This window comes from Rhododendron vialii, chromosome 3a (genome assembly GCF_030253575.1).
Source record: "Rhododendron vialii isolate Sample 1 chromosome 3a, ASM3025357v1".
NCBI classification, from domain to species: Eukaryota; Viridiplantae; Streptophyta; class Magnoliopsida; order Ericales; family Ericaceae; genus Rhododendron; species Rhododendron vialii.
The window spans coordinates 11177189-11202341 of record NC_080559.1 but is presented as its reverse complement, the minus strand read 5'-3'; the positions used below and the strand labels follow the sequence as shown (position 1 = coordinate 11202341).

The 25153-nt window shown below is 36.5% G+C and overlaps 1 protein-coding gene across 3 annotated transcripts; it reads right to left on the bottom strand.

The window, feature by feature from the left end:
* Positions 1–501: 501 nt before the first annotated feature.
* Positions 502–11235, bottom strand: LOC131320973 (phosphatidylinositol 4-phosphate 5-kinase 9). 3 transcript variants are annotated; one of them, XM_058351925.1, is made up of 9 exons: positions 10987–11126; positions 8634–10032; positions 7692–7859; positions 4329–4494; positions 3311–3421; positions 2675–2862; positions 2357–2514; positions 1591–1759; positions 502–969 (listed from the first exon to the last, which is right to left on the bottom strand). In XM_058351925.1, the coding sequence occupies exons 2-9, from the start codon at positions 9893–9895 to the stop codon at positions 693–695; spliced, it is 2499 nt and encodes an 832-aa protein (XP_058207908.1). In that variant the 5' UTR covers positions 9896–10032; positions 10987–11126; the 3' UTR covers positions 502–692. The 3 variants fall into 3 exon arrangements, with proteins under 3 accessions (XP_058207908.1, XP_058207909.1, XP_058207907.1); XM_058351926.1 differs by lacking the exon at positions 10987–11126 and adding an exon at positions 10852–10869; XM_058351924.1 differs by having other exon boundaries at positions 8634–11235.
* Between the last annotated feature and the right edge of the window lie 13918 nt (positions 11236–25153).

Sequence of the window (25153 nt, the reverse complement as noted above, 5' to 3'; positions counted from 1 at the left end):
CAGAGGAATTATGGTACAGAGAAGTTGAACTAGAAATCAAGTACTCCATTTTGTCATGGTCGCCACTTGCCAGAGTCGTTCCCAGGAGGGGAATGGGACGGAGTGGGCCAGTGGGGGTAAGCCCACATCCTACCTGTTCCCCAATTTTCTTTCCAAAAACTTTCCCCAGATTCAACCTATCCCCCAAAACAATTCCCAAATCTAGAATCCGGGGCCGATATGGTAGAATTGCCATCTCTATCGTGCAAGCAAATATTTACGGTGTGCCAACTTTAAGCGACTATACATGACAAATTTTCCGTTCGCCTCATTTTTCTGGACATAAGAAGATTCGCAAGCCAGTGGTTTATATCACTGATTGACCAAGTCCATTCATGTAATCTCCAGCCTTTGAACCGAAGTTGAATCTGCAAATAAAGTCACCACAAACCCTAAGCACAGGAACGCATCGGAAGGCCATAAGATTCACCTCGTAGATATCATGCCAATGTACCCTCGAAATGAACACAACAAATCTTGTTAAAAACCGTGCACCGAAGTCGGCAAAAAAACTGGACAATAACATTAGAAAATGATACAAAAAGGCGAGCTAACAATAGTTGATGTGTGTGAAAGCCGACTCAAAGATCCGATTATCAGAGTTTAAAAGAAAGGCTCTCATATTTTATAGAACATACAACAGCAGGGGCTTTCTAACTAGCAGCAACATTTGGAGGGAACACCTTCTGAATAAATTCTAAGAAGCGCTCGGAGTAGAATGTAGGATCCACTGCGGATATTGACACTGAATCGTACTGAATTGACTTGTATGCGTGCTCGATCTTCTTGCTTATGTTGTAATCCTGCAATATGTCGATGATACCAACGTAGAGTACAACGTCATATACTTCATGAAACATCTCTTTTTTTTCTGTTCCTGGAACATGCTCTGCTCTAGCTGGCATGTTCACTCCAAGCTGGATCTGGAGTCTGCTTAGCCAAATATTAGTAAAAATCAAAACTAAAATCAGTTGACCTTGCAAATGACCAATGAACTTCGTAAGACACAGAATTCATTTCTCTACTGTTGCCAACCAATATGCCAAAATTCTTGGGGAATGTTAAGATGGTTCTGTTCCGATATGTTCCTTTCCTATGGCCCCATTTGCTCGACCGGATTAAAGCATAGCATTGGATTAGACTACAAATCCAATGAGATCACATATCATGGGCGGGTTGGAACTTTTGTAGTTAAGATTAAATCATGGAATATGAAAACACCATAGAGGATGTGGTATTACTAATCTAATGAGATTAAATATCTGATTGTATATCCCTTCAACAATAGTCCAGTAGAACAAACAAGGCCAATGTGTCATACTGGGGAACGATCATAACGAAATTGACTAGGCTTACTATTACTAGTTCTTCAAATTATTCACCAATCTGTCAAATATCCACACATCTAAAACAGGTAGGTTTGGTGATTTGGCATCCTAGGTTGGACTCATTTACAGGGGATTTCCTAGGGTCGGACAAGCATGCTTTCTGCTGTGCTGGTGTTTATGTACAAATTTCACGAAGAGTTCTTTTCCAGTTTGATTACCATACCTGGCTGTTCCAGGAAGAAGGAGATCCACTTCCTCATCACCAGTAGCAGATGCAGCCCTCAATCGGCCACCTCTGACATGAGGGCCCACAACAACAGTACCGTCATCAGTTCCACGAGGGACCAAAACAAGACCTTGCGGATAGTTTGAGATATCATCGTCCATAGATTCTAATTGAACCATGCCACCAAATTTAGAAGTTAGTTTCATGCCCCTAATGGATAACAAAGATATATTTGGAGACAGGAAGGAGGACAGGATGGAGAGTTCAGATCGGAATTATTCATATTCCCAAACAATTGAACCATAAACACACACTAAAAAAAAAAAAAAAGAGTCAAAACAGGGGACAGCGTCACTGGCACACTAATACATTGTTGACAGAGGATTGTAATCAGTAGTTATGCCTCCATAGATAGGCATTAAAGTTGATAGTCTTCACCGTACATTAATAACACATAACGGCTTAACTAAGCTTTGAGCTGCTTTTAGTGCAGGCATGTGTGTGTCCGTCTTATTGCCCTTGAGGTTCCCACACTTTTTTTCCTTTCATCCGCATGCAACCATATAGTGGAGACTGCAACTCCAAACACACGCTAATACAATTTCATATTAGTCAGTGTATATCTAATGCTTATAATAACTTGACATTCAGATTGGATTCTTGCCTTTTGTTTGCGCCCCTTCCAGACAAACATTGACAAAGTTAAAACATCATCATATACACAATCATTGATGAAAATCAGTCGACAAATATTCAACCTCACCTTCTTCTGCAACAATTCTCAATCCATCCGCTGTTATGCTATGATTAGAGGACATACGAGACCTCAGGTGTGGAGGAGCTCGATAATGAACACCCAACAGAAGGCTGTAATCCATAATGTGCTGAGCTTCCAAAAATTTTCGATCAGTTTCAATCTGCCTGCATAGAGAAGAATCAGAAGATACAAGCAACAAAATATGCATGAAAAGAGGTTCACTAAAAAAACTGCAGGCCGAGGACAGGTACAGTGGTTGAAAATTAGGTTACTATATCATTAAGGCACATGTAACAACAAAATAAAAATTTTAGTACCACATACTTTAGCAGAGCCTCCCGCCATGTAGGTTCCAAATAAAAGGAATAGTTCAGATCCAGATCTTTGAGTGTTGTATTCTCATCAATTTCAACCTTGTCAGCTGAACGCCCTAGAGAGGAACCCTTCAAATCAAATCTGCGATGGATCCTTAATTCCGTACAGAACATATTTCCCATTACCACAAAGCGAAACTGCAGCATTAGATTTAGAATTAGTTCACAATTATCATATTGCTGTGCAGAGAAAGCAATTCACTTTCTCTAATCTCTGTTTTGTAATTGCAATGATGTGTGGTACAATAAGAGGAATGATTTTGTGCTCAAGTTCAACATGAAAGAAGAGAAGACATCCGATATTCCAGGTGGTAGTCATACTACAATCGTCTCTTTCACAAGGGACCACCAAAGCCAAATACCAATGAAATTTTTACATTCAGAACCAGTTGCATGCCATTAACTGAAATAGTGTTAAATATGAAAAATTTATGTCGTCGGGATCATACATGTAAAGTTGCCATACATTCAGAAGAATCAGAACCAGTAGCAATTACCGAGGTAGTATTAGCTAATGAAAAGTCATGTCATCATGAGACACAAATAAGTTCCTGGCAACAAGGTTACAAGACAATAATTTAAGTACCTTTTGGCCACCGTAGGGTTTGATCCTGTGGAGACCAAAAAACTTAGTTATGAGTGTATTATCGTACGTCTGCACATGATGGTGATAGTTTGGAAGCATTTGCAGAAGAACCTGTACATAAGAACTTGATTACCTCAGCTTCAACAACAGTTAACGGAAGACAAATAGTGGACACTGGAGAACTAGACTAAACGATATAGTGGACACTGGGCACCATAGGACTAAAATGCAAGACGAGCTCTAGCATATCAAGTATTACCAAGCACACTGAAACATGGGAGAGCCCTAGTGAAGTTCTGAAAAGCTCTTATCAGCCAAGTTATCCCTAATAAGTGAGTTATAATACAGACATACTCCTCTTGTCTCTTTGCTACACGTCCAGAACATGTGTGTAGCTATCATCTAGTCACATATTTACCCAAAATTATAAATGATTGTAGCCAGAAAGCAACTAAGAAAAAGGAGGATATGTTTTCCAATATCTAGAACGTCAGAAAGTAGTTACATTTCTTCCAGAAAGTAGCGTTAATTTCAAAAATAACCAATTTTCTTTCATTTTTTTCCTTCTTCATGGTTGTCTTGTATGGAGAGCGAGGTGTCCAGTTAATGCAGCTTCAATAAATCAGCTGAAATAACCTTCATTACATAATCTCATGCTAGGTTCAAATTACTAGAAGTTTCATGTTTAGCTGGAGGATTGCATGCAACCTTTACCTCAATGAACGTTAGAAAGCAGTTGAGGGCATAAGAAAAGCTTATGGACCGTTAGAACCATACAGGTCAAAGATGAACACTACTTGAATCCTTTAAGCATCAATAATGAGCATTTTATCGCAGGCGTGATTTATGAAACAAGGATCTGTCGATGTACAAGAAATAATTGTAATCATCTTAGGCGGAAAACAGGCCATCAAAAGAGGAAAAACGTATATTCCGAAGTACCAAAAATAAAAATAAAAATAAAAAGAGGAAAAAGGTCAAGAGATAAATATGCAGGGTTCAAATTGAGATGCAGCACCTTTACTTCAGATTTTCTGAGTGTTTTAATCATGAAACGATCATCCTGTGACAGGAAAAAAACACTACCACTTTTTCCTGAAGATGAAAGTTCCCTTAAAGTATCATTGCCACAAATGGACATCATGTAATCCGCAGCATCAATTTTAAACAATTCCCTCAAGTTCCTACAACAGGAGGAAAAATGAGCCTTTTGAGCTTTGAGACAGACGTAACTCAAAATATACTACAAACAAATAGCAAACTGGAAACTTCTACACTATCAATTGCAAGGGTAATTACACCAAAGGGCATAAGAAAGGGGAGGGTGTCCATCTATGGTACACATTTTTTTTGGTGTATGGTACCCAAAAAGTCACTTTAGTGGTACGTATTTCACATTGAGTTGTAAGTATTTCATATGGAGTGGTAAGTATTCCACATTGAGTGGTAAGTATTCTGTAGTGTGGAATACTTACACCCCATATGAAATACTTACCAGTTACCACTCAGTGTGCAAGTATTTTATATGAAGGGGTAAGTATTCCACATTGAGTGATAAGTACTATACATCTAAAATACTTACTACTCAATGTGGAATACTTACCACTAAAGTGACTTTTTAGGTACCATACACCAAAAATTGATTAGTGTACCATAGAAAAATTCATGTTCCCCACAGGCAAAAGTGCATCCTGCCTATTATTCCCTCTTTTGGGCAGAAAGGAAAGAATTTGAAACCATGGGTATTTCCCAGTTGAGACCTTTCGCTCTCGTTAGCGGTGAAGTACCTAAAACCAGAAGTTTCAAAAGCTTTTTAATTCTAGAAAGCTTGATAGAGGAAAAGATGTCCGGAAAGAATCTTTTTCAAGACTTTCTCTAAGTTATGGCAGATCTGGAGTCTGCTGAAACAGCCCATCAGAATTTCAAAAGATCATAGACGTAACGTAATCGTCAGGCCATTCAGCAACTTCCTATAAAGACTGCAATTTAGAGTGAATATATAGCTATCTTTAGTAGAACCTACATCTATAAGAATTTCAACCAGATTCTATGCTTTAATTAAGCTATTAAAGAGAAAGTGTTCTGGGGCTCTACGTCTCCAGTCTCACTGTCATATGATTTATGCTTTAATTAAGCTATTAAAGAGAGAGTGTTTTGGCGCTCTAAGTCTCAAGTCTCACCATCATACGAATTCTTTTGTTCCTCCATTGGTTGGGGGAGGGGGTAACCATCAAAAGTATTAAATGGCTAGTGGCTGCTACAACCTTGGAGAATCCTAATATTACAGTGAAACCACGACTAGCAAACAATCATACTTGATTTCTAGATCCCATCCTATGGAGGCACAAGAACACCGAAAATTACCTCAAGCCACTCCGAGCAACTATGGAATAGTTAACGTGCACTAAGAACTAAAGCTAAGCCTCATTTCTCAGTTCCTGATGTACCTATAGAGCTAACATGAAAGGAGTGCAATGGCCAAGTTTTTATAGAAAAGAAGGAAGGGGGCCAGGGAAGGAGTGGGGAACTGCTACGAAGTACAAAACACTCACTAACACATGAACATTGTAACTTCCACGAATTTTGTGAACTTGTCACGGATAACCATCCTTGGATGATAGTAAAATCAAACAGTAAATTCAATGGGAAACTTACAAAGAAAGTGATGTTTCATAAACAATCCTCCATCAGAAACTGTTAAGTCCATTACAGTTTGGAAAGTCCAACTATGAAGCAAAGTCCCACATGGTCTGGGTACCCAAGTAATAAGAATTCAGGCCTGTTTGGCTTCTTCATTATTGCATTTTCGGTTTCTCATTTTTGCATTTTGATTGTTTGGCCCCCTAATTCTAGAACTCATTCTACCAGAACTCATTCACTGATTTTTGCTTTAGAGCCCAGAAGTCAAAATGAGGTCGAGAGGTCCTTTTTGCATTTTTGAGTTTTACCATTTTATGTTCAATTACCAAAATACCCTTACTCTTTTTAGGTATTTACCAGTTTTATGTATTCTCTGTGTTTGTTTTTTATGCTTCAGTTGGTAACTTGGTACTTGTCGTTTTTGTTATGAGCTTAGTGAATTGTTTAATTAACTTAATGATATTTTATTTCAAACTTTACTTACATGGTAATATTTATTTATTCTAAACTACCGAATAAAAAAATCAAGACTCAAAGTTATGGGATATTTCCTAAGTGCAATACCCAAAAAAATTATTCCCCTAAGAATACATCAACATAAATTTAATCAAATGAAAAAATATTATTCATACATCTTTTAACACAATAATAAAGAACCAAGGGCAACATGGTAAAAAATTAACTCATAATTCATTCTCATCATTTATTTACCAAACACTACTCCTGTAACAAAATGCATTCTGCACATATCATCCAAACACACCTACTAGATTCAAAATACATTCTGACCATAATCCAAAAAGCCAAAAAGTCAAAAAGCGGAAAATGAAAAATCAAAAAGTAGGCTCCCAAACACCCCCGAAGTATCCGAGCGTGAGGGGCACCCTCACTTCAATAGCTAGCTTTTGGGGTTGAGTTCTACCCAAGACTGTATAGCACCACCATATGGTACCCTATCAGGGGAACTATTGAATTCTATAATGCGAAAATGTATTTTCCTTACGATATTATTCTGCAGGGCCAAAAAGCAAGCAGAAAAATAGACAAATTCACCAAGAGTTCATATGAATCCTATGTTTGTATCAGTGGTTCAAATGTATCTCAAATTTCCGGTTCCATCAATTTGTGCCCAGCAACAGCCATCTCTACCTCTACTGACTGATTAGTCGAAAGGCTGTTATTCGGTGATTTTTTATTTAAGTTAAAATTGTTCTAATTTAGTATCTCATAATTTCCAGGCATACAAAATATTTATTGACCATACTCTGGTTGTATATACCCATGAGGGTGTTCTCATACAACATCCTTCCAGCCTTCGCCCTAAAATAAGACAAATTTTGTATGAACAACATGACTTGGGATGGAGATGTCCGTTGAAGTGTTAAAAGAGTTGAATACCATGGTCTGGAACAAGTGGATGTTTTGACTTTTTACATTGACTATGCAATTTGCATTTCTCAAAGGGAAAGATTATTATGCAAGTATCTACCATGTCATATACATGTCCAATGCCTACTCTACTAACTCAAAAGAGATCATGCAATACAAGCATTTATTGAAGCTGAATGAATCGAAGGAACAATGGTGCGATGAACTGAACTAATCCCTTAAACCAAAATTACAATGAGCTTTAAAATAATATGCAGCTAACAAAGTGAAAACTTCAGAAGTATACCAAGTCTCTCTATTAAACAAAACCATGCTTCCAAATGCCCATTAGCAATGAAAGTCAGTCACCAACCTGAAAACCATTGGACAATAGTCTTTCCACTTAAAATCCTCTGAATGATGGGGTGGCGTCAATTGTGACCCTTCTTTCGGGAAATTCATCCAAAAGCTTGCTTGTGGGCCAAAATCCGAATTGCGTACTTCTCGCCTTTGGATAGGAGTAATTTTCCCAACAGTGTATCTGATCACAATCTAATGCACTTTCAGTATCAAAGAGTGTGTCTAGATCCATGCTGCAACATAATCTCTCTACAGAGGTAATTGAAAGAAAATCAACATCCAAATCATAAAAAACTGCGGAACAGTTAATGCAAAATTCTACAAGCACCAACTAGGAATGAAAAAATTTTGTTGGCAAAAGGAGAAACTAGTTATGATACCCAAGTATTGGAGAAAAGAGTACACCAGATACTTGCTTCATTCCAATGGTGTCATGAATCATGATAACATTTTCACATATCCTTCATGTTTCCTCAGTGAGTAGAAAGCTACTAAACAAGTGTAGATTCCAAGGTAGAAACTTACTTTTTTATTCTCTTTCCTCTTGTTCACCTAATTCGGGTTTCATCAGAAGATTAAATAACTGATTGCAATATGTTGTCTCAACCTTGGCCTCTAAAGCAGGGCCCTCACAATCTGAGCACTAAAACTGACAACCACATCCAGAGGATGTATACACAAAGAGAAGCTTCAAATGGATTTCCCAGACTAAAACTTCAAAGAGCAAAGAATAATAATTTAACTCAACAATCTGGGCTGAGAAACAGGGTGATGTCGGTGATGATGATTGTACAAACATATCAAACTACTACAGAAGAACACTACCATAAGATGAACATGTTGCCAAAAAGAGAAACAGAGATAGCTGATCAAATAAAAAAAAAGAGAAACAGGGATTAACTGAGGGAAAATATAGCATAAGCTGAATTACACAGTAACAGTAAAGTAAGTATACCTGATTCCAAGCTGCAAACTGAGCATTAAGTCGTAACTCCTGTGACCTTTAATAATTGCTTCACCAGGCCTCTGTACCTCCTTTGCAAGTTTCTTTTGCCGCCTTTTTGCTCTTTTGGGTGTTGAAAAACTATTTAGAACAACCTCACTGATTAAAACACCTTGCATATATTCTCGTTCGAGAATCGGAGCATTTCTTATGCCCTCATTTTCTCCACCTTTCGAAACTGTCTCAGACAAACCCATGGATAAATCATGTCCAATAACCTTTTCAATTGAAACCTCCATACTCCAGCGCCTTTCTAAAGACAGATTAGTGGTCCGAGACTGCTCCAACAGGTTTCCCTTGGAAAGCTTATCAGATGAATAACGATGAGATCCCTGGTTCCTACCAATTTTGACATTTCCCATATCATTTGAAGAAGCATGATGAAGATGAGAAACTTGCTTCTGCTTTCTTAAATCTGGCAGAAGCCCTCTCTTTCTGAGAGCGTTAAGGTAAACCTCCTGTACAGCTGGAAACCTGCTGTCCTTCGGATAAAATGCTCCTTTTCCGTCCTTTAAACCGCGCGTCCAAGTTCCAACATAGCAGCCGCCATCACTCCATGTATAGACTCCAAATCCATGAATCATGCCATTTAACCAGCTTCCTTCATATGAGTCTCCATTTGTCCAAGTAAGAGTTCCTGTCCCTGACATTTTTCCTCCTTTCATATTACCCAGATAGACATTTCCATTGGGCCAGGTATACTTACCAGGCCCTTCTGGGGTTCCCAGGATCCAAGCTCCTTCAAAGACATCCCCATTAGGATAAACTTGATATCCCAACCCATGCTTAAGATTCAACCTCCACCGTCCCTTATATGTCATATTATCAGGCCCAATATATGTCCCTGTCCCATGCATATAACCACCTGAAAATTCTCCCTCGTAAACTGCTCCAGAAGGCCATTGAAGTTTGCCAAGTCCACTCCTCATCCCCCGTCTCCATTCACCCTCATATTTGCAACCGTCCGACCAAGCATACTTCCCCGAACCCTCAGGCTTGTTGCCAAGAAGGGACCCAGAATAATATTCCCCATTTGACAGTACGAGCTCTCCAACTCTAAAACCCACAGTTTCAGGAGAGGTACCAGAAACTTCCCCATTCGTCAACACGCTTGGGTGGTCTTTTTCATTAAGGGAAACTGCATCTAGAGATCTTGCCCTGTCTGACAAAGATAGTGCCCCCACAGCATCAACAATGGCCACAGGACCAGACATGCATAATGCCCAAATTGTCTCAGTTCCTTAAAGAAAGCAACTCTCCCAATTGTTCTCAAGAATTATGAGAGAACAAAGGATGCTGTAGAAATGTTGATAAAACCCTTCGCATGCCCAGAAGCTCCTTCTTCTTTGACCTATTTGGCAAACAAAGAGAGCAAATGATACCCTCCCATTAAACCAGAAACTCTTTGTTCAAGGAGGCAAGTGATAAGAGCTTTTTTCTGAAATGATACAATAGAAGGCCAAGTATGGTGAAAGCCAAGGACGGTGATAGCGATCGAGAAAAGGGATGGGCATATCATCAATAATATAAACAACCCAACAAAAGAACCATCATCCACTTTTGTCTACCATTTACACTCTACTCAAGGACAATATTGGAAGCTCAGTTCATCAATGAACTAACACACTAGAATGGAAAACCAATGTTCTATGTGCGTCCCTGACTACCTTACTCTGTCAACCCCATCCAACAACTTCTTGACCTCACTTCAATTTTACCATCTGCTAACAAAACTATTACTAGGAACAAAACTTAATATCCATCTAATTATACTAAAATCAACCACAAAAATCAAATTTTGCGTCTTCTCTCTACGTACGAATTGCACAGACCCATCAACAGTTCGTTAATCGACCTCAAATTCAAAAATCATCTCCTTATTTCTCACATTCCAACCCATCAACGCCAAAAACTAGGTCTCAGCACCACCATGAAATTGCTACCAAGACATGTAAAAATGAGGTTAATTTTGAAACTGTCAGAAGCCAAACATTGTTATACCGGTCATACATCTGACAAATATCCTCAGCTGCCTTCCAATTCTCCAATTTACCAAAATTTAAAAAAACAAAAAACAAAAACAAAAACAAAAACAAAAACTTAAAATTCTGCAATCTGCTATTTCCAGACCTGAGAACAAAACACATAGCTGCAGAGTTCAACAATACACCATTGGAAAAAAGAAATTGAAGAAACGGACACAATGACTAGTCAACTTATCAGGTTCCTTCGAAAATACATCAGAGCAAAAAAACATGTCAGCACATCTATGTGAAACTATGGAGAGAGAGAGAGAGAGAGTTACTGGACTGTAGGGGTGATGCAGAGCCGGACGTTGAAGCTTTCCGTTCACCTTTTTTTATCGATTCTTTTCTTTTTTCCACTGAAAAATGAATCGAATCACAAGCGGTCCACGCCCACCCTTTAGCCCCCCATTTAATATAACGTAATACTATATAATCTGAAAAAATCTAACCTTTATTAAAAAAATATCTGAAAACTAATGCCCTACATATTTATTACTATTAAATGGGAAGGGAAATAATAAAATAATGGGATATGCTAAAGTCCAATAAACATCGATATATGCATAGAAACTACTGCTAGATAGATTTATAAAATGGGTTGAGATTTGTGAAATGGTGCGTCATCGTCCTAGCATCGATAAATGTAAGGATGTTAGAGTAGTATAATAATGCATTGAAAGTTACAGAGGTTTGTCACCGTGTTAATTATTGTATTACTCCACTGTTTTGGTTTCAATTTATTTGTCATTCCATTATTTTATAATTTGTAGGGAAATAATTTTATTTTCTCGTAAAATTATAAATTTTGTTTGATACATTTTAGATAATTTTATTAGACAAAATTTTTAAAATTAATATTAATTTAAAAAATATTGATAATTTCAAGTGGCATGAATGCCGAAATTGACGTACAAATTGAAAAAGAAAATAGTACATATAGAAACATTCAAGAAGAATAAAAATATTCATGGAGAGATTTTTCCAGTGTTTTCAAAGTACGTATATTTCTAAAAGTCTCCCAGTCTCGGCCACAAATTAGTTTGGAATTCACACATTACAATTGAGAGGGTCCCATATATCAATGTATAATGGAGAAAGCCCCACAAGGGATCGATCGAGCTAGTTGGTGGGGCGGCGTGGCATGCGTCACCCCGTTTTAAGATAAGTTTTATTTTACATTAATGGATTAATTAGACACTTGTCTGTATTTCATAACTTAATTGGCACACATTTAATAAAAAATAACTATTTAAAAGAGGAATGATTTAGACCATAAAAAAATATCTCAATAACTTTCATTTAAGGACTATATATCTGACTTGAATCAAGCCAATATGTTTGTTTTAACAAAAAAAAAAACAGAGCTTAAGGCAAAGACGGACTTTGCTTTTGTTTTGGTTTCAACAAAAACTAAAGCTTATATGACAATGCCTGAACCTGAATTTAAACCTAATCTTTCTCTTCTCACTTACTAAAAATATACTCCATCCGTCCCAATTTAAGTGTCCACTACGATTATGTGTGCCATTTTCAATGGCTTATGTCTCTCAACATATATTATGCTTTTATATTTTTAAAATCATTGTCTTCTAAAAATAATTAAGATCGATTAAATAAGAACCATATTGTATATTTTTGACAATATACATTAAGAGATATAAGCAATTAAATATTGCACGCAGAATCGTAATGGACACTTAATTGGGACGAAGGGAGTAGTACTGTAATACAAGATTACTAGCTAGTAGACTCCCGCTAATCAGCGCCACTCCCAATTTTAAATCCTGACTTGGCCACTGACCCTCGAACATTTTCTCGAGCAGCACTAACAGTTGTGGAAGAATGAAATATCTAACACGTACGAAAAGAAGAAGAGTAATTTTTTTTAAAATGCTAATCACTTTTTAATAGGGTGGTGCTAATGCCAAAATTATTGTGCATAAAAAGTTTGTACCATGTGCAAAGTATAAGACTTTTATACACAATAATTTTGACATTAACAAAAGCAGTTTTGGTATTATCATTTCCCTTTTAATATAGGGTGATTAGGGTCGAAGTGTGAAGTAAAACTTGGAAATATATATATTCAGCACTATTTATTCCCTAATCATGACTGTGTGATGTCACGGCTTCATGACTTTAGATCAGTTGTGAGAATCTATAGAAAAAATTTAACTATTTATAATTCTACTATAAAATCCTTGATCGATGGCCATCTCAAAATAAACTATCCAATGATCATAAGGATAAGTTCCGCTAAGATTTTTAGGACTTTTTCTCATTTTATCTTTATTCAATTTTTTTTTCATTTAACTTTTGTGAATTATTAATTTGTTTTATCAAGACAAATCATAAAAGTAAAAAAAATAGTCCTATGACTTTTACCCAAATATTGTTAGAAGTATCAAGATAAAGTCGAAAAAACTAACTTTTTGAGCTTTTTCTTCGATAAAACTACTCCATGACACTTTACAATTCCTGACCATGTAGGCTTTGCATGTGTTCTTAGGGTTACGAGCGGGTACCACGTGACGGTACCCGTCGGCAATCCGAACCGTCTAAATTAAACGTGTTTTGAACAGTCTAAATTTATTTCCTCTCTCACCCCACCACTCTCTTTCTAAAATTCCGACCATTCAAAACACATTTTAGATGGTTTGACATGTAGGCTTTGCATGTGTTCTTAGGGTTACGAGCGGGTACCACGTGACGGTACCCGTCGGCAATCCGAACCGTCTAAATTAAACGTGTTTTGAACAGTCTAAATTTATTTCCTCTCTCACCCCACCACTCTCTTTCTAAAATTCCGACCATTCAAAACACATTTTAGATGGTTTGAATCTTTGATGGAGTATATCACGTGTGGTACCCTACTAGCAGCCAAAAATTTCTCAAACAAGTCCTAAACAAAAGGAAGATTCTATACGGAGTAAAAGTTCTTAGGTACCTAAAAACCTTTTCGCACTATCTGAGGTAGTGACCAGTAACCACTTTGACCAATTCATCGTACAGCTTTAGTTACCAGAAAGTTTAGGTAAACTCCATTCTTTTACTACATCATTCATTATTTTTTGGGGGGTTTACTCCGGATCTCACAAAAATACTGAAAAATTATCATAAATTTTAAAATAATATTTTATGAAGTCTTATAAAAAATCAGCTCCAACGAATATCGGTTAGTATTATTTTTGAATTCATAATGAACTGTGCAGTTTTGCCCCTAAAAATCCAGAAATAATACTTACTGATATTTGTTGGAGCTGAATTTTTACAGGATCCCATAAAACATTATTTTAAAATTTATGATAATTTTTTTGTATTTTTGTGGGACCCGGAATAAGTTTCACAAAAAATATAATGAATGATGTAGTGAAAGGATGTAATGTATGTAACATCTCTCGTTAGTTACTAAGCACTACTAGTATTAAAAGCTGTGCAATTTTCTGATTAGAAATTAAAGTACTTTTGTGCATAAATTTTTAAATTTATTCACACCAAACTAAAAATCTCAATTAGTTTTTCATATTGGTAAGATAGAATTTTAAAAAATGTGCACTGAAGTACTTTATTTTTATGTGAAAACTGCACAACTTTCAAAAACAAATGAATAAAAAGGGACGAATGATGTATTTAAGAGTGAATAATTCAGTCGAGTTACAGCATAAGTTGCTTGAACACTCTGAGTTATCTAGACGAACGGACCATGTAATGTGCGATTAGCTCTTGATCATTGGGAGTAATTTTTATTTTTTTTATCAGATCATTAGGAGTAATTTGGTAGCTGTCTTTGCAAGTTGATATCACTTCAGATGACGATAATGCCGAAACTGTTTTTTTTTTTTTTTTATGTCAAAATTTTAGCCACTTTCTTTGTTAATTAGTTATTGTTTGGCCCTGAGAAGCAGTACACAAAAAGTCGAGTTATAACCTATCTTGGCTTTAGAGATGCAGCACTGATATCAGATGACGGATGGAGGTCAATTTTTTTTTTTAACAGCGAAAGAAAATTAATTTCATTAATCTCAGATAAGAAGATACAGAGATCAAAAGGACCCGAGACAACAAACATATGCCGCCTAGAATCCAGAGAACGAGGACGGCAAGAGGCCAACCAAAAAATCAAAGACCACTCAAAATTCCTAAAGAACTCCAGAGAAGAGAAAAGCCACAAAACTTACCCCAACACATCGAGTAAATTTTGGTTTCAATTGTGATACCAAGTCATCGTGCTGACATGGTATCACAACCCAATAACAGAACACCACGTGTTCATGTACATGTGGTGGGTAGTTACATGGATCCCACTAACCACCACATCACCGCTGCGCGGACCCGGATAATACATGGTCAAAAATGATTGGTTCGTTACACCACATCAGCAGGATGACGTGGTATCACCGTTGTATTTAAAATTCTTTCCAAACACCTCAAATACCCGCAAAACAGAAAAATCACCACCCAAACTTGCAAAAAAAAAAAACCCAATTAATCCATGTTCCTCCATAAAAGATGTCTTGCATACAATTGCATGGTTGTATGTGTGTGTTTTTTTCCTTCTTTTAGGTGTGGTGCCGGTAAAATTGATCTTCTTCCAATTTGGTCCATGCAAAAAAAACTAAAGATCATGTCGTTGAGACAAGTCGGTAGCCCTTGACAAGGACAGGCGAGGACTGTGAAGTGGTACCAATATTCCGCACTACTACTACTATTCAATGGTCTGATTCTGATGAGATAGAGAGAGAGAGAGAGAGAGAAAGAGAGAGAGAGAGAGAGAGAGAGAGACCTCACTCCCACTAGCAAAAACAAAGAGATCGAGACCCCTCACTCCCACTAGCAAAAATAAATAAAAAACAAAACAAAACAAAAAACAAAATAAAGAACAAAATGTCGGTGAATTAATTGTTGTTTCCAGATAGTATATAATAGTAATCTAAAACATACGTGCATTTGGCTTTGGGCTGTTGTCATGGTACCATCAGCTGGCCGGTTCTCCTCCACCTTCCCTTCCAAGTTCCAACTTGACCCTGTTGGTAATTAATTGTCTCATGCCGGCGGCCGACCATTCCACCTAAATTGACTTGTACTCTTTCCTAAATAAATACGGAGTACTACAAAATCTCTCTCTCTCTCTCTCACACACGCGCGCGCGCAAACACACAGGTACATATATGAGGGCATTAATGATCTCATGCAATGCAAGGACAAGTATAATTATTGAATAAAAATTATCTTGAATTACCTATTCCAGCCAGGTGTTTGTTTCTATTTTTTTCGGTGATGTAGAATGTCACGTATCAACTTGTGCACACCTCAAACTAATATCTACAATTTCTCCCAATACTATTTCATTGCCTAATAAGGAATTAAACGTGAGGTGATGAGGTGTCATCATGTCTGCTGTTGCTGCTATTAGTCTTCTGGATCGCTTGGCTGATTTTTGCTGATGATTTTTGGGCAAGGTCTTCTCTTTTATTGGTAGTGAAGTCTTATGGCAGCTCTTGCGGGTTAGGTGGAGTTGATTCCTGCTTTTGGTTGCTTCTGTTGGGCCTCAGGGTCTTAGGTGCTATGCTTTGGTTGAGGTATGTCTTGTTTCATTCAACTTTGAGTTAGATGTTTTTTATTTTTTTGGTCTTTCACTCTTCTTCATGTATCAATATCATGAAACGGGTATTTTGCCCTCTTTGCTTCCTCGATGTACTCTTTGTCGAGTTTATAATTAATAAATTTTTTGCCGTGTAAAAAAAAAAAAAAGAGTTTTGGTAAGAGAGGAGTTAAACATGAGACATTGAGACTTAAGTTCTAGTTCTTTAGCACCGAGCCAACCCCTCGAGTTTTTTATCAACTTTTTTAGCAAACATAAATTAAAGAGTTAAAGCCATGGAGTGAGGATTCAAGCTTTATTCATAAGAATAAGAGAGATGAGATCGATGATCAGTTCACAAATCAGAGAGAGAGAGAGAGAGAGAGAGAGAGAGAGAGAGAGAGAGAGAGAGCTTTTTGGTTTTGTACGGCGTTGCATGATTTCATATTTTTCCCTTTTGTGTGTTTAATATGATGAAAATCCCTAAAGTGTGCTAGGTTTAGGGTTTCTTTAAGGGATATCGATTTTTATAATAGAGAAAAATTTCTTTACAGAGCAACCCATTTACGGCGCTCAATCGAGCGCCTCCAAAAGTTTTTTGGCCGGTCTGAATTTAAAAAAAAAAAACTATTCGTGTGAATATATAGTTAAACTATTCTAGCGAATAGTTTTTTGGAAGAATTTTGCATAAGTCCACTATAGCAATTTCCAAACCTATCTAGTCCACTTCTAAGTTTCATAATCCCTTAAGTCCACTAGCCTACAAAAATACCAATATACCCCAATATATGTAGCCCTAATCACTATATATAGTCCTATATATACCCCACTATATGTAGTTTCTTTTCCATTTTCTTCAAACCGGGGGGGGGGGGGGGGGGGGGGTGTGAGAGAGAGAGAGAGAGAGAATTGAAAGCAGCGACAAATATCTCGCTGCAGCCTCCTGTCGCCGTCGCCGTCGCCATCGCCGTCGCCATCGCCACCCACCTTCCGTCGCCGTCACATCCCGTCCCTGCCGATTACTCACCGCCGCCGGTTCACTCCTCCTCGCCGCCCTTCGTCGCCATCCATGGCCGAGTTCCCGCCCTCCATCACTGCTATCACCGTCGCCGACACCTTCATCATCATATATTTGTTCAAAACATCAAGTGCCCTTCCAAATCGTAACAAATAACTCGATTTTCGTCGCCTTGTGTCCCTCGATATGGTTCTTTGCATTTGAAGGGTTTATACACCAGTAAAAACATAAGAATCCTTCTTTTCCTTTCTTTATCCTTCTCTGTGAAGGGTTATATATTCAGATCTGTTAAGGTTTTGTTTTTTGTACTTTTGTTTAGCTTTAGGGTTTTGTTTTTTGTACTTTTGATTAGCTGCTGATGGGTAACATATATAGTTATATGTTCAGATCTGTTAGGCCGCTGCGTGGACCAATTCATATAAGGTTGTTTATGGTTATATATGGTTATAATAACATATATGGTTATATATATAGTTATACATGGTTATGGTTGTATATTTATGCATATATAAATATATGGTTATACATTCAGGTCTATAAACGATAGTCCAATTGCACTGAAACTGTTTTTTTGCTGGCTTTGGAATGTTTTTTGTACTTTTTTTTGCTGCTGTTGAGAAACATATATGGTTATATATTCAGGTCTATAAGCCGCTGCGCGGACCTATTCAATAATGTAAATTTAGCAGTGTATTAGTTTTTGTGTATAAATATATGTTAATTTATTTTGTACATATAACCATATATCGTGAGATATATAACGTTTAGGTTTTCAGTTAACAGCTGCTATCATGAAACATATATGGTAATATACGAATTCTTGAATCCTTTTTTTAACATATAAGGCTATATGTTTCCATCTGTTTAACTTTTTTCTTATATGTGCAAAAATGACAAATCCACGAGAAATAGGAATATGGTTTCATGAAGTGCCTAATCCAATTTATTGCAAATTGTAGTATCACCACAATAACACCATAATAATGGAGTTTAGGATGAACTTCAACCTCAGAAGAGTCTTCCACATCAAATCCTTCTACCAAAGGTACCTCATGAAGTTGAAGAGCCACATTAGGATCGTTGATCCTGACAAGACAGCCAAGAACATTAGATTTAGAATTTTAATTTGGTTAAGGTCTTTTGGTGTAATTTTTTTGTCTTGTTTTTATATTGCTATTCAGAAGACTCTGACCGTTTTGTAGATCTATCGATCAAATTTATAACTACGTAGTTGAACAATAGCATACTCTGAATCTATTTTTTATTTATTTTGAACACAAATGTTTTGATTGGCGGAGGTAATGGTTTCAATGATTGATACTTGTTAAAACTTGAATATATATATGCACAAACATATAACCATATATATAACCATAAACAGTCTTATATGAATTGGTCTGCGTGAGGCTTAACAGACCTAAACATATAATGTTATATGTGCAGCGATAGAGCGGATGAGTGGTTTCAATAATTGTTACTTGTTAAAACTTGATCATATATATGCATAAACATATAACCATAATCATGTATAACCATATATATAACCATAGACAACCTTATATAAATTGGTCCGCGCAGCGGCTTAACTTTTAAAAAGGAGAATATATAACGTTATATATGTACAATTAATAACGTTATATATAGTGTATCAGAAAAGGAGAATTTTCGACTGTTATATAACGTTATATAAGTACAGCAACGTGATTGGCGTGATTTCAAATAGAGAGAGAGAGAGAGAGAGAGAGAGAGAGAGAGAGAGAGAGAGAGAGAGAGAGAGAGAGATACCCGTGATTGGCGTGATTTCAAAACTAGAAGGGATAATGGGGAGATAATGGGCTAAATGGATGAGAGAGAGATAGATACCCGTGATTGGCGTGATTTCAAAACTAGAAGGGATAATGGGGAGATAATGGGCTAAATGGATGAGATTTGAATGGAAGGGTAATTCTGTCAGACACTAATTCTCTTTTTAAATGTAGTGGACATTATGCCTTATCAAATACATATTAGTGGACTTAGTGGGTTAGAAACATGCTATAGTGGACCCTAGACCAATTTTTTATAAATTTTTTAAAATCTGGACTATTGATTGCAGTAACGGACGACTGAGATTGCTCAGCTCTGTAAAGAGCCGTTTTGCAGCGGCTCCGTAAATAAGTTTCCCTCTTTATAATATACTAGTGATAGCCCATGCCTACGGCACTCTGCATCTCGGTTGGAAGGGGATGACAGTTGTGTGATTTAGGTGAAAACCATGGGCACTTAACCGGAAAGTGGAAGGATGCACTACAGCATTTTGATCAAATGAATCTAAGCCGTTCTAACAACTTGTTCCCACACCCTTCTGTTTTATAATAGAGATTGCATGGCACAATGGGTCTTAAGCCAATAAGCCCCGTTCCGGAATTTAAAATAAGTCCTTATTTTTTAAGAAAACAATTTCAAACTCAAAATTAATGGGCTTATTGAAATCTAAAAATATGCAATATGGATCTTGTTTAAAAGATCAATGAGATCTTTTATACGGTGCAAAAAAATCAAAAAATTATTTTTTATTTACACTATTTTTGAGTTTGAAAATATAAAATAAGTACTTATTTTTTAAGAAGATGTTCTGGAACGGAGCCTTATTCTCTTATTTTGGTTTGAGCAGGATGACTGATTTAATAGGAAAAAAGGCACAAAAAGAGGGAAAAACTAATTGAAAGAAAAGTTGGTAAAAGAGAAGTGTTTTTTTTTTTCTTTGGGTAATAAAATATGTGCTTGCCCCTTTTAACTTATCCAATTTTTGTTTACTCCGTCCTTCAACTACCAATTCAACTACCAAAATGTTGCATACTCCATCCAATTCCCATCTTCCATCCAAAACTTCGACGAAAAAGTTATATTGATAGATTAAAAGAAGACATTAATTAGTAGCCTTCAACTAATTAAGGGAGAGGTCATCATAACTTAAAAGACATTAATTAGCAGCCCATCTTCCATCCAATTTCGTTACCTCTCCTAGTAACGAGCTAGCGTAAAATAATGGCCGCCTAGTTGGTGTAACAACTCCACGACCTTCCTGAACCAATATTAATTCAGTGGAACGTACGACCAATTGATTGCGCTGAAGAAACATAGGATTCCACTAAATGGCCCCCGTTGCGTCGAATCATAGCAGTTGTCATGTGACCATATATGTACACAAGATGCCCAGCACAAAACCACGTGCAATGTCTAAGCGGGAAAGCAAGGTTTCATCCCATTCATTTTGCTTGCGCAGCACAGACACGGATACGGACACAGACACGTATGGAACACGGAAATTTTAAACGGGTCACGGGCACACCGGCAAAAAAACCACCCGAAACCAAACCCAACGGACGGCAAGAAGCCAACCAAACCATTCATTCTGGTAAAATATGTTTGGACAACAATTATTGGGGACAACAATTCTAGTACTAACATTATTAAGAGAGTCATTGGAATAATTTTCTTTTGACAATCCTTGTCGTTGAATTAATCATCTAAGCTAAGCAGTGTGCAGATTGATCATGGGATGTCATTTCATTAGTAGATTTTAAAGTACTTTGTCTGAGAACCATCTTTTTCGTCAACTGACATAATCCGAATTGTTTGGACTTGTTTTTGAGTTATCGGGGCTTTTCCCCCAATTGAAGGCATGGGCCTAAGGGCTTCAATCAACCATGGTTGGGCAGGTACTTGGTTAAAGTAGGGCTAAAAACCTTCAATCACTAAAGCATATTGAGCGGCCCCACCCAACACACTCCTAGCATCACACTCAAACGTGCTGGGACCTTAAGTTCGTCTCAAAATTTAGTGCGGTGGGATTCCTTACAGATAGTGGTATGGTGTGACGTAGCAATACTCTCTGTAGAGGCGACGGGTAACTAAATAGTACGTACTTTCAGTGACAATTTCTGAAATTGTCACAAAATAATTTCTTTCACCGACAACTTGTATTGTCGTCACTAAATAGATATTTTTAGTGACAATTTCTGAAATCACCACAACATTTTTGTCACTAAATCTTAATTTTCTTGTTGTATTTAGAATTGTGGAACTTTCGATCAAGATGTTCTCGCCTCCCCCGTTTTGGCTCATGCACGTCGTCCATATTCTCGATCGGTAAATTAAATGTGTTCGACTTGAACTGGTAGTCATCGTTGCAGCGTGCGGTACAACTTAAGATGGTTTCGGTGGAGAGTTCTGCTTCGTTCAAGGCTTCAAAACTACCGTACGTCCTCTCACAGTCTGTTTGCTTTGCTATAATATATTGGCATTGTAACGCTCCGAAAATTCGAAGACATTGAAAATTCGGAGACATTAAAAAAAATTGAAAAGAGATTTTCAATTAGTTTTCTCTTTTCTACTTTGGTCATTTTCCATTCCGTTAAGGGAATAAGTACTTATTTTTTAAATAAGTATTTAATTTTTGAATTAAAGATGAAGAATTGTGAGAGAATGATCTGTCTCGTAAAGCTGAAAATAAGTACTTAAAAATAAGAACCTTAACGAAACGGGTCTTAATTAACGCCTAATTTCCCATAAAAACCAATTTGACCTTTTGTTTTGTCATTATTTAAAGTTTTTTTTCGCACTTGTTAGTGTTGCGTCAAACTTTTATGAATTATTGGTTCGTATTAACGAGAAGAATTGAAAAAGTAAAAATATAGTATGATGTCTACCCTTTTTTTTTTCTTTGAAAATATCCAAAACTTTTAGTGCCCAAAAAGCCACGAGGCTTTTTTTTTTTTTTAATTTGGGAAAACTAGGCCTAAGTGCCACCACATATTTGAACTTCACCGTAGTTGCCAATTGAGGAAAGTTAAAGAGGAGTGATTTTCGCACTCTCTAAATTGATGACCGTACTCCTAAGGAGTCGGAGTGCGAAAATCAACTCCATATTAATTTTTGGGAGTAGGTTCGGTAATGCCAAGCTACTGTCGATCTCTTATTAGGGGTGAGCAATCCAAAAGATTTGGTTCGGTTTTTTAGTAGTATGGTTTGGTCATAGTTTAAAAAAATTAGAAACCGCGTTATATGGTTTGGTTTGTGGATACACATTCAAAGTTATAGTTCCAAACCGATCCGAACCGTATAATACATATATATATATATAATTTAATTAGGGAAATGATTTTGCCACTCCCTTTTTTTGCACCAAAAATACACTTGCAGGGGAGTGGCGTTAACAAAAAAGAGATTGGCAAAATCAACAACCTTTAATTATGATTCACCAATAAATATGAGAGCCTTTGTTAATTAACTACTTTCCTAATTTTATTGATCCTATTAAATCCACCCCGCAATATTTGTTTTTTCTTTCCTACCAAGATAATTTAGACTAAACTTCTATATATCAAACCCAATCCTAATTTTCTATGATTATTAATTTATTATACACAAAAAGAATCATCAGATCAGTCAACTTTCACGGCCCAATTTTATTGATTTATAATACGTATATATATATAATTTATTTATGATTCATCAAATAAATATGAGAGCCTTAGTTAACTACTTTTTCTAATTTTATTGATCCTATTAAATCCACCACAATATTTAGTTTCTCTTTCCTACCAAGATAATTTAGACTAAACTTCTATATATCAAACCCAATCCTAATTTCCTATGATTATTAATTTATTATACACAATACACAAAAAACATCACCAGATCAGTCAGCTTCCACGGCCTAATTCCTAAATTTCTATATATGAAAACCAATTCCAATTCCTATTCCTATAATTCCTTCACTACCAAGACTAATTACCCTAAATTTCTATACATGCAAACCGTGGTTTAAAACCGAAACCGAACCGTATTTTAATGGTTTGGATTGGTTTGGTTATATGCCTTTTGTGGGTTGGTTTGGTTCTCCAAATTCATAATCCGTAGGTATTTGTTTGGTTCTTGGTTTACTATGAAACCAAATCAATCCGGACCATGCTCACCCCTTTCTCTTATAGTGCGAAAATCAATTCCATATTGATATCTACTTGCGCGCGTGCCTTCATATCGTGTTTTTATTGACCAAATGAAAGAGAATAATCAACTAATTTTCTTTAATTAGACCAGGACCAGTCAATGAAACAGAGAACTGCAACTCAAATTTTAAAACCACATATTACGGATTCTGCAATAAAACACAAATATTTGAGACTCCGCGTTCAAAAATAATAGGCAATTGAATCACAAGCTGTGATTATAGGAATGCATCAACTTTGATGAGTACTTTAAAGAGCTACTACTATATATGACTTGCATTCAGTTCAATTGTACAAAATTGTATCAAGAGACTGTACTTAAGCTATGAGAACTCGAACCCCAAGGCCAAGGGGTAGCGTGACAATAGGGATGAGCTATAAATTCGTACATCCTGGGTTTCAAAGTTGTTAACCTCTTGGAGCCAAGCTACAAGAGAGAAATATCTTGTGAATCTCCCAGGTTCGGCGCGGATGACCTGCTTTTGACCGGACTTGAAAGAAGAATAGTTGAGGTGTGCATACAACCCGAAAATCCCTGAATATTAGGAAAAAAAAACTCGAATAACAATCAAGTGATTTTGTGAAAATTGCGTAACAAAAATCCCCGAGGACCTTTCAAAACGAGCCAAGCTTTAAGTGTTCGAACTCAGCTCGTTTACTAAACAAATTTGAGCTAGGCTCATTTACTAAACGAACCTAAAACTCGAGCTCGGCTCGTTTACGAGCTCAACTAATTTACTTAATGAACCTATTTAAAAGAGCCGAGTCAAGCTTTTGAGTTTTGAACTTGACTCGTTTAATAAACAAGCCTGAAGCTCAACCAAAACTCAAGCTCGGCTCGATTATTAAACGAGTCAAACCAAACCAAGCATTAATGAACTGAGTCACGAGCTGTTTGCGAGCAACTCAGTTCATTTACAGCCTTACTTCTAAATAGGAGTATTTTAGTACTACAATAATTTTCATTTTCCTCCTCAGCAGTACTAAATAGGAGTATTTTAGTACTACAATAATTTTCATTTTCCTCCTCAGCCAAATGTTATGAGACGCAAAAAATTCAAGGTGTACTTTTATGCAAACACACCTCAAGGGCTGTAAACGAGCCGAATCGAACTACTTACTAGAATGTTCAGATTCGTTTGTTAAGTTTTTTAGCGAACTCGAACTGGAGTCGAACTCAATAAAAATTTGAGGAGTTGAGCTTGACTAGGTTTGAGTCAAACTCATGTTTGTTCACGAGCCTTAATGAGTCAAAAACATCATATATTTATGCTTTCATACAGGTCTAAAACTACAAATAAAAAGTTTAGTATGTACATAAATACGTTCATAGATATATAAAGTGATAAAAACATATGCATAAATAAGTTTTAATAATTATAAATATTTATACTTATACAAGTTCTAAAATTTTCATTGTCATGGTCAATGATGTTCGTGTGATTACAAGAAGTTATTTTATCTGATTAGCATTTTCCACATAGATCATAGTCCACCCAAACAAACATCACAAACAAATGCCATTGAATCTTCTTATTTAAGGACTTTGTTTTCCCCGTAAGTCTTGAGTTCGAAATGCCTCAAGTGCCCTCAACTCTTATCGCTAGTGGATAGTGCCATGACACCCAATTTATAAGAAAAAAAGTATTTTTCCCATTTCCTACTTTGGTCATTTAATTAAGTGCCATGTACTTTGAACTTCTCGGTAGCTGCCAACTGACCGAAGTTAAAAAGTCTAAGGATATTTCCGGTAAGCTAGACTAAAAGTTAGTAGTTATTTGTAGTGAAGTTGTTAATTTTCACTAGACTAAAAATTGTAGAAAATGTATTGGGTTAGTGAAAGAAAATGTATT

Excerpts from the sequence above, each read along its gene's own strand:
- LOC131320973 (XM_058351924.1), bottom strand. The coding sequence starts at position 9,895 with ATGTCTGGTCCTGTGGCCATTGTTGATGCTGTGGGGGCACTATCTTTG. Across the intron at positions 4,495-7,691 it reads TATTGTCCAATGGTTTTCAG|GAACTTGAGGGAATTGTTTA; the intron begins GTTGGTGACTGA and ends CTCCTGTTGTAG. Across the intron at positions 970-1,590 it reads CTTCTTCCTGGAACAGCCAG|ACTCCAGATCCAGCTTGGAG; the intron begins GTATGGTAATCA and ends TTGGCTAAGCAG.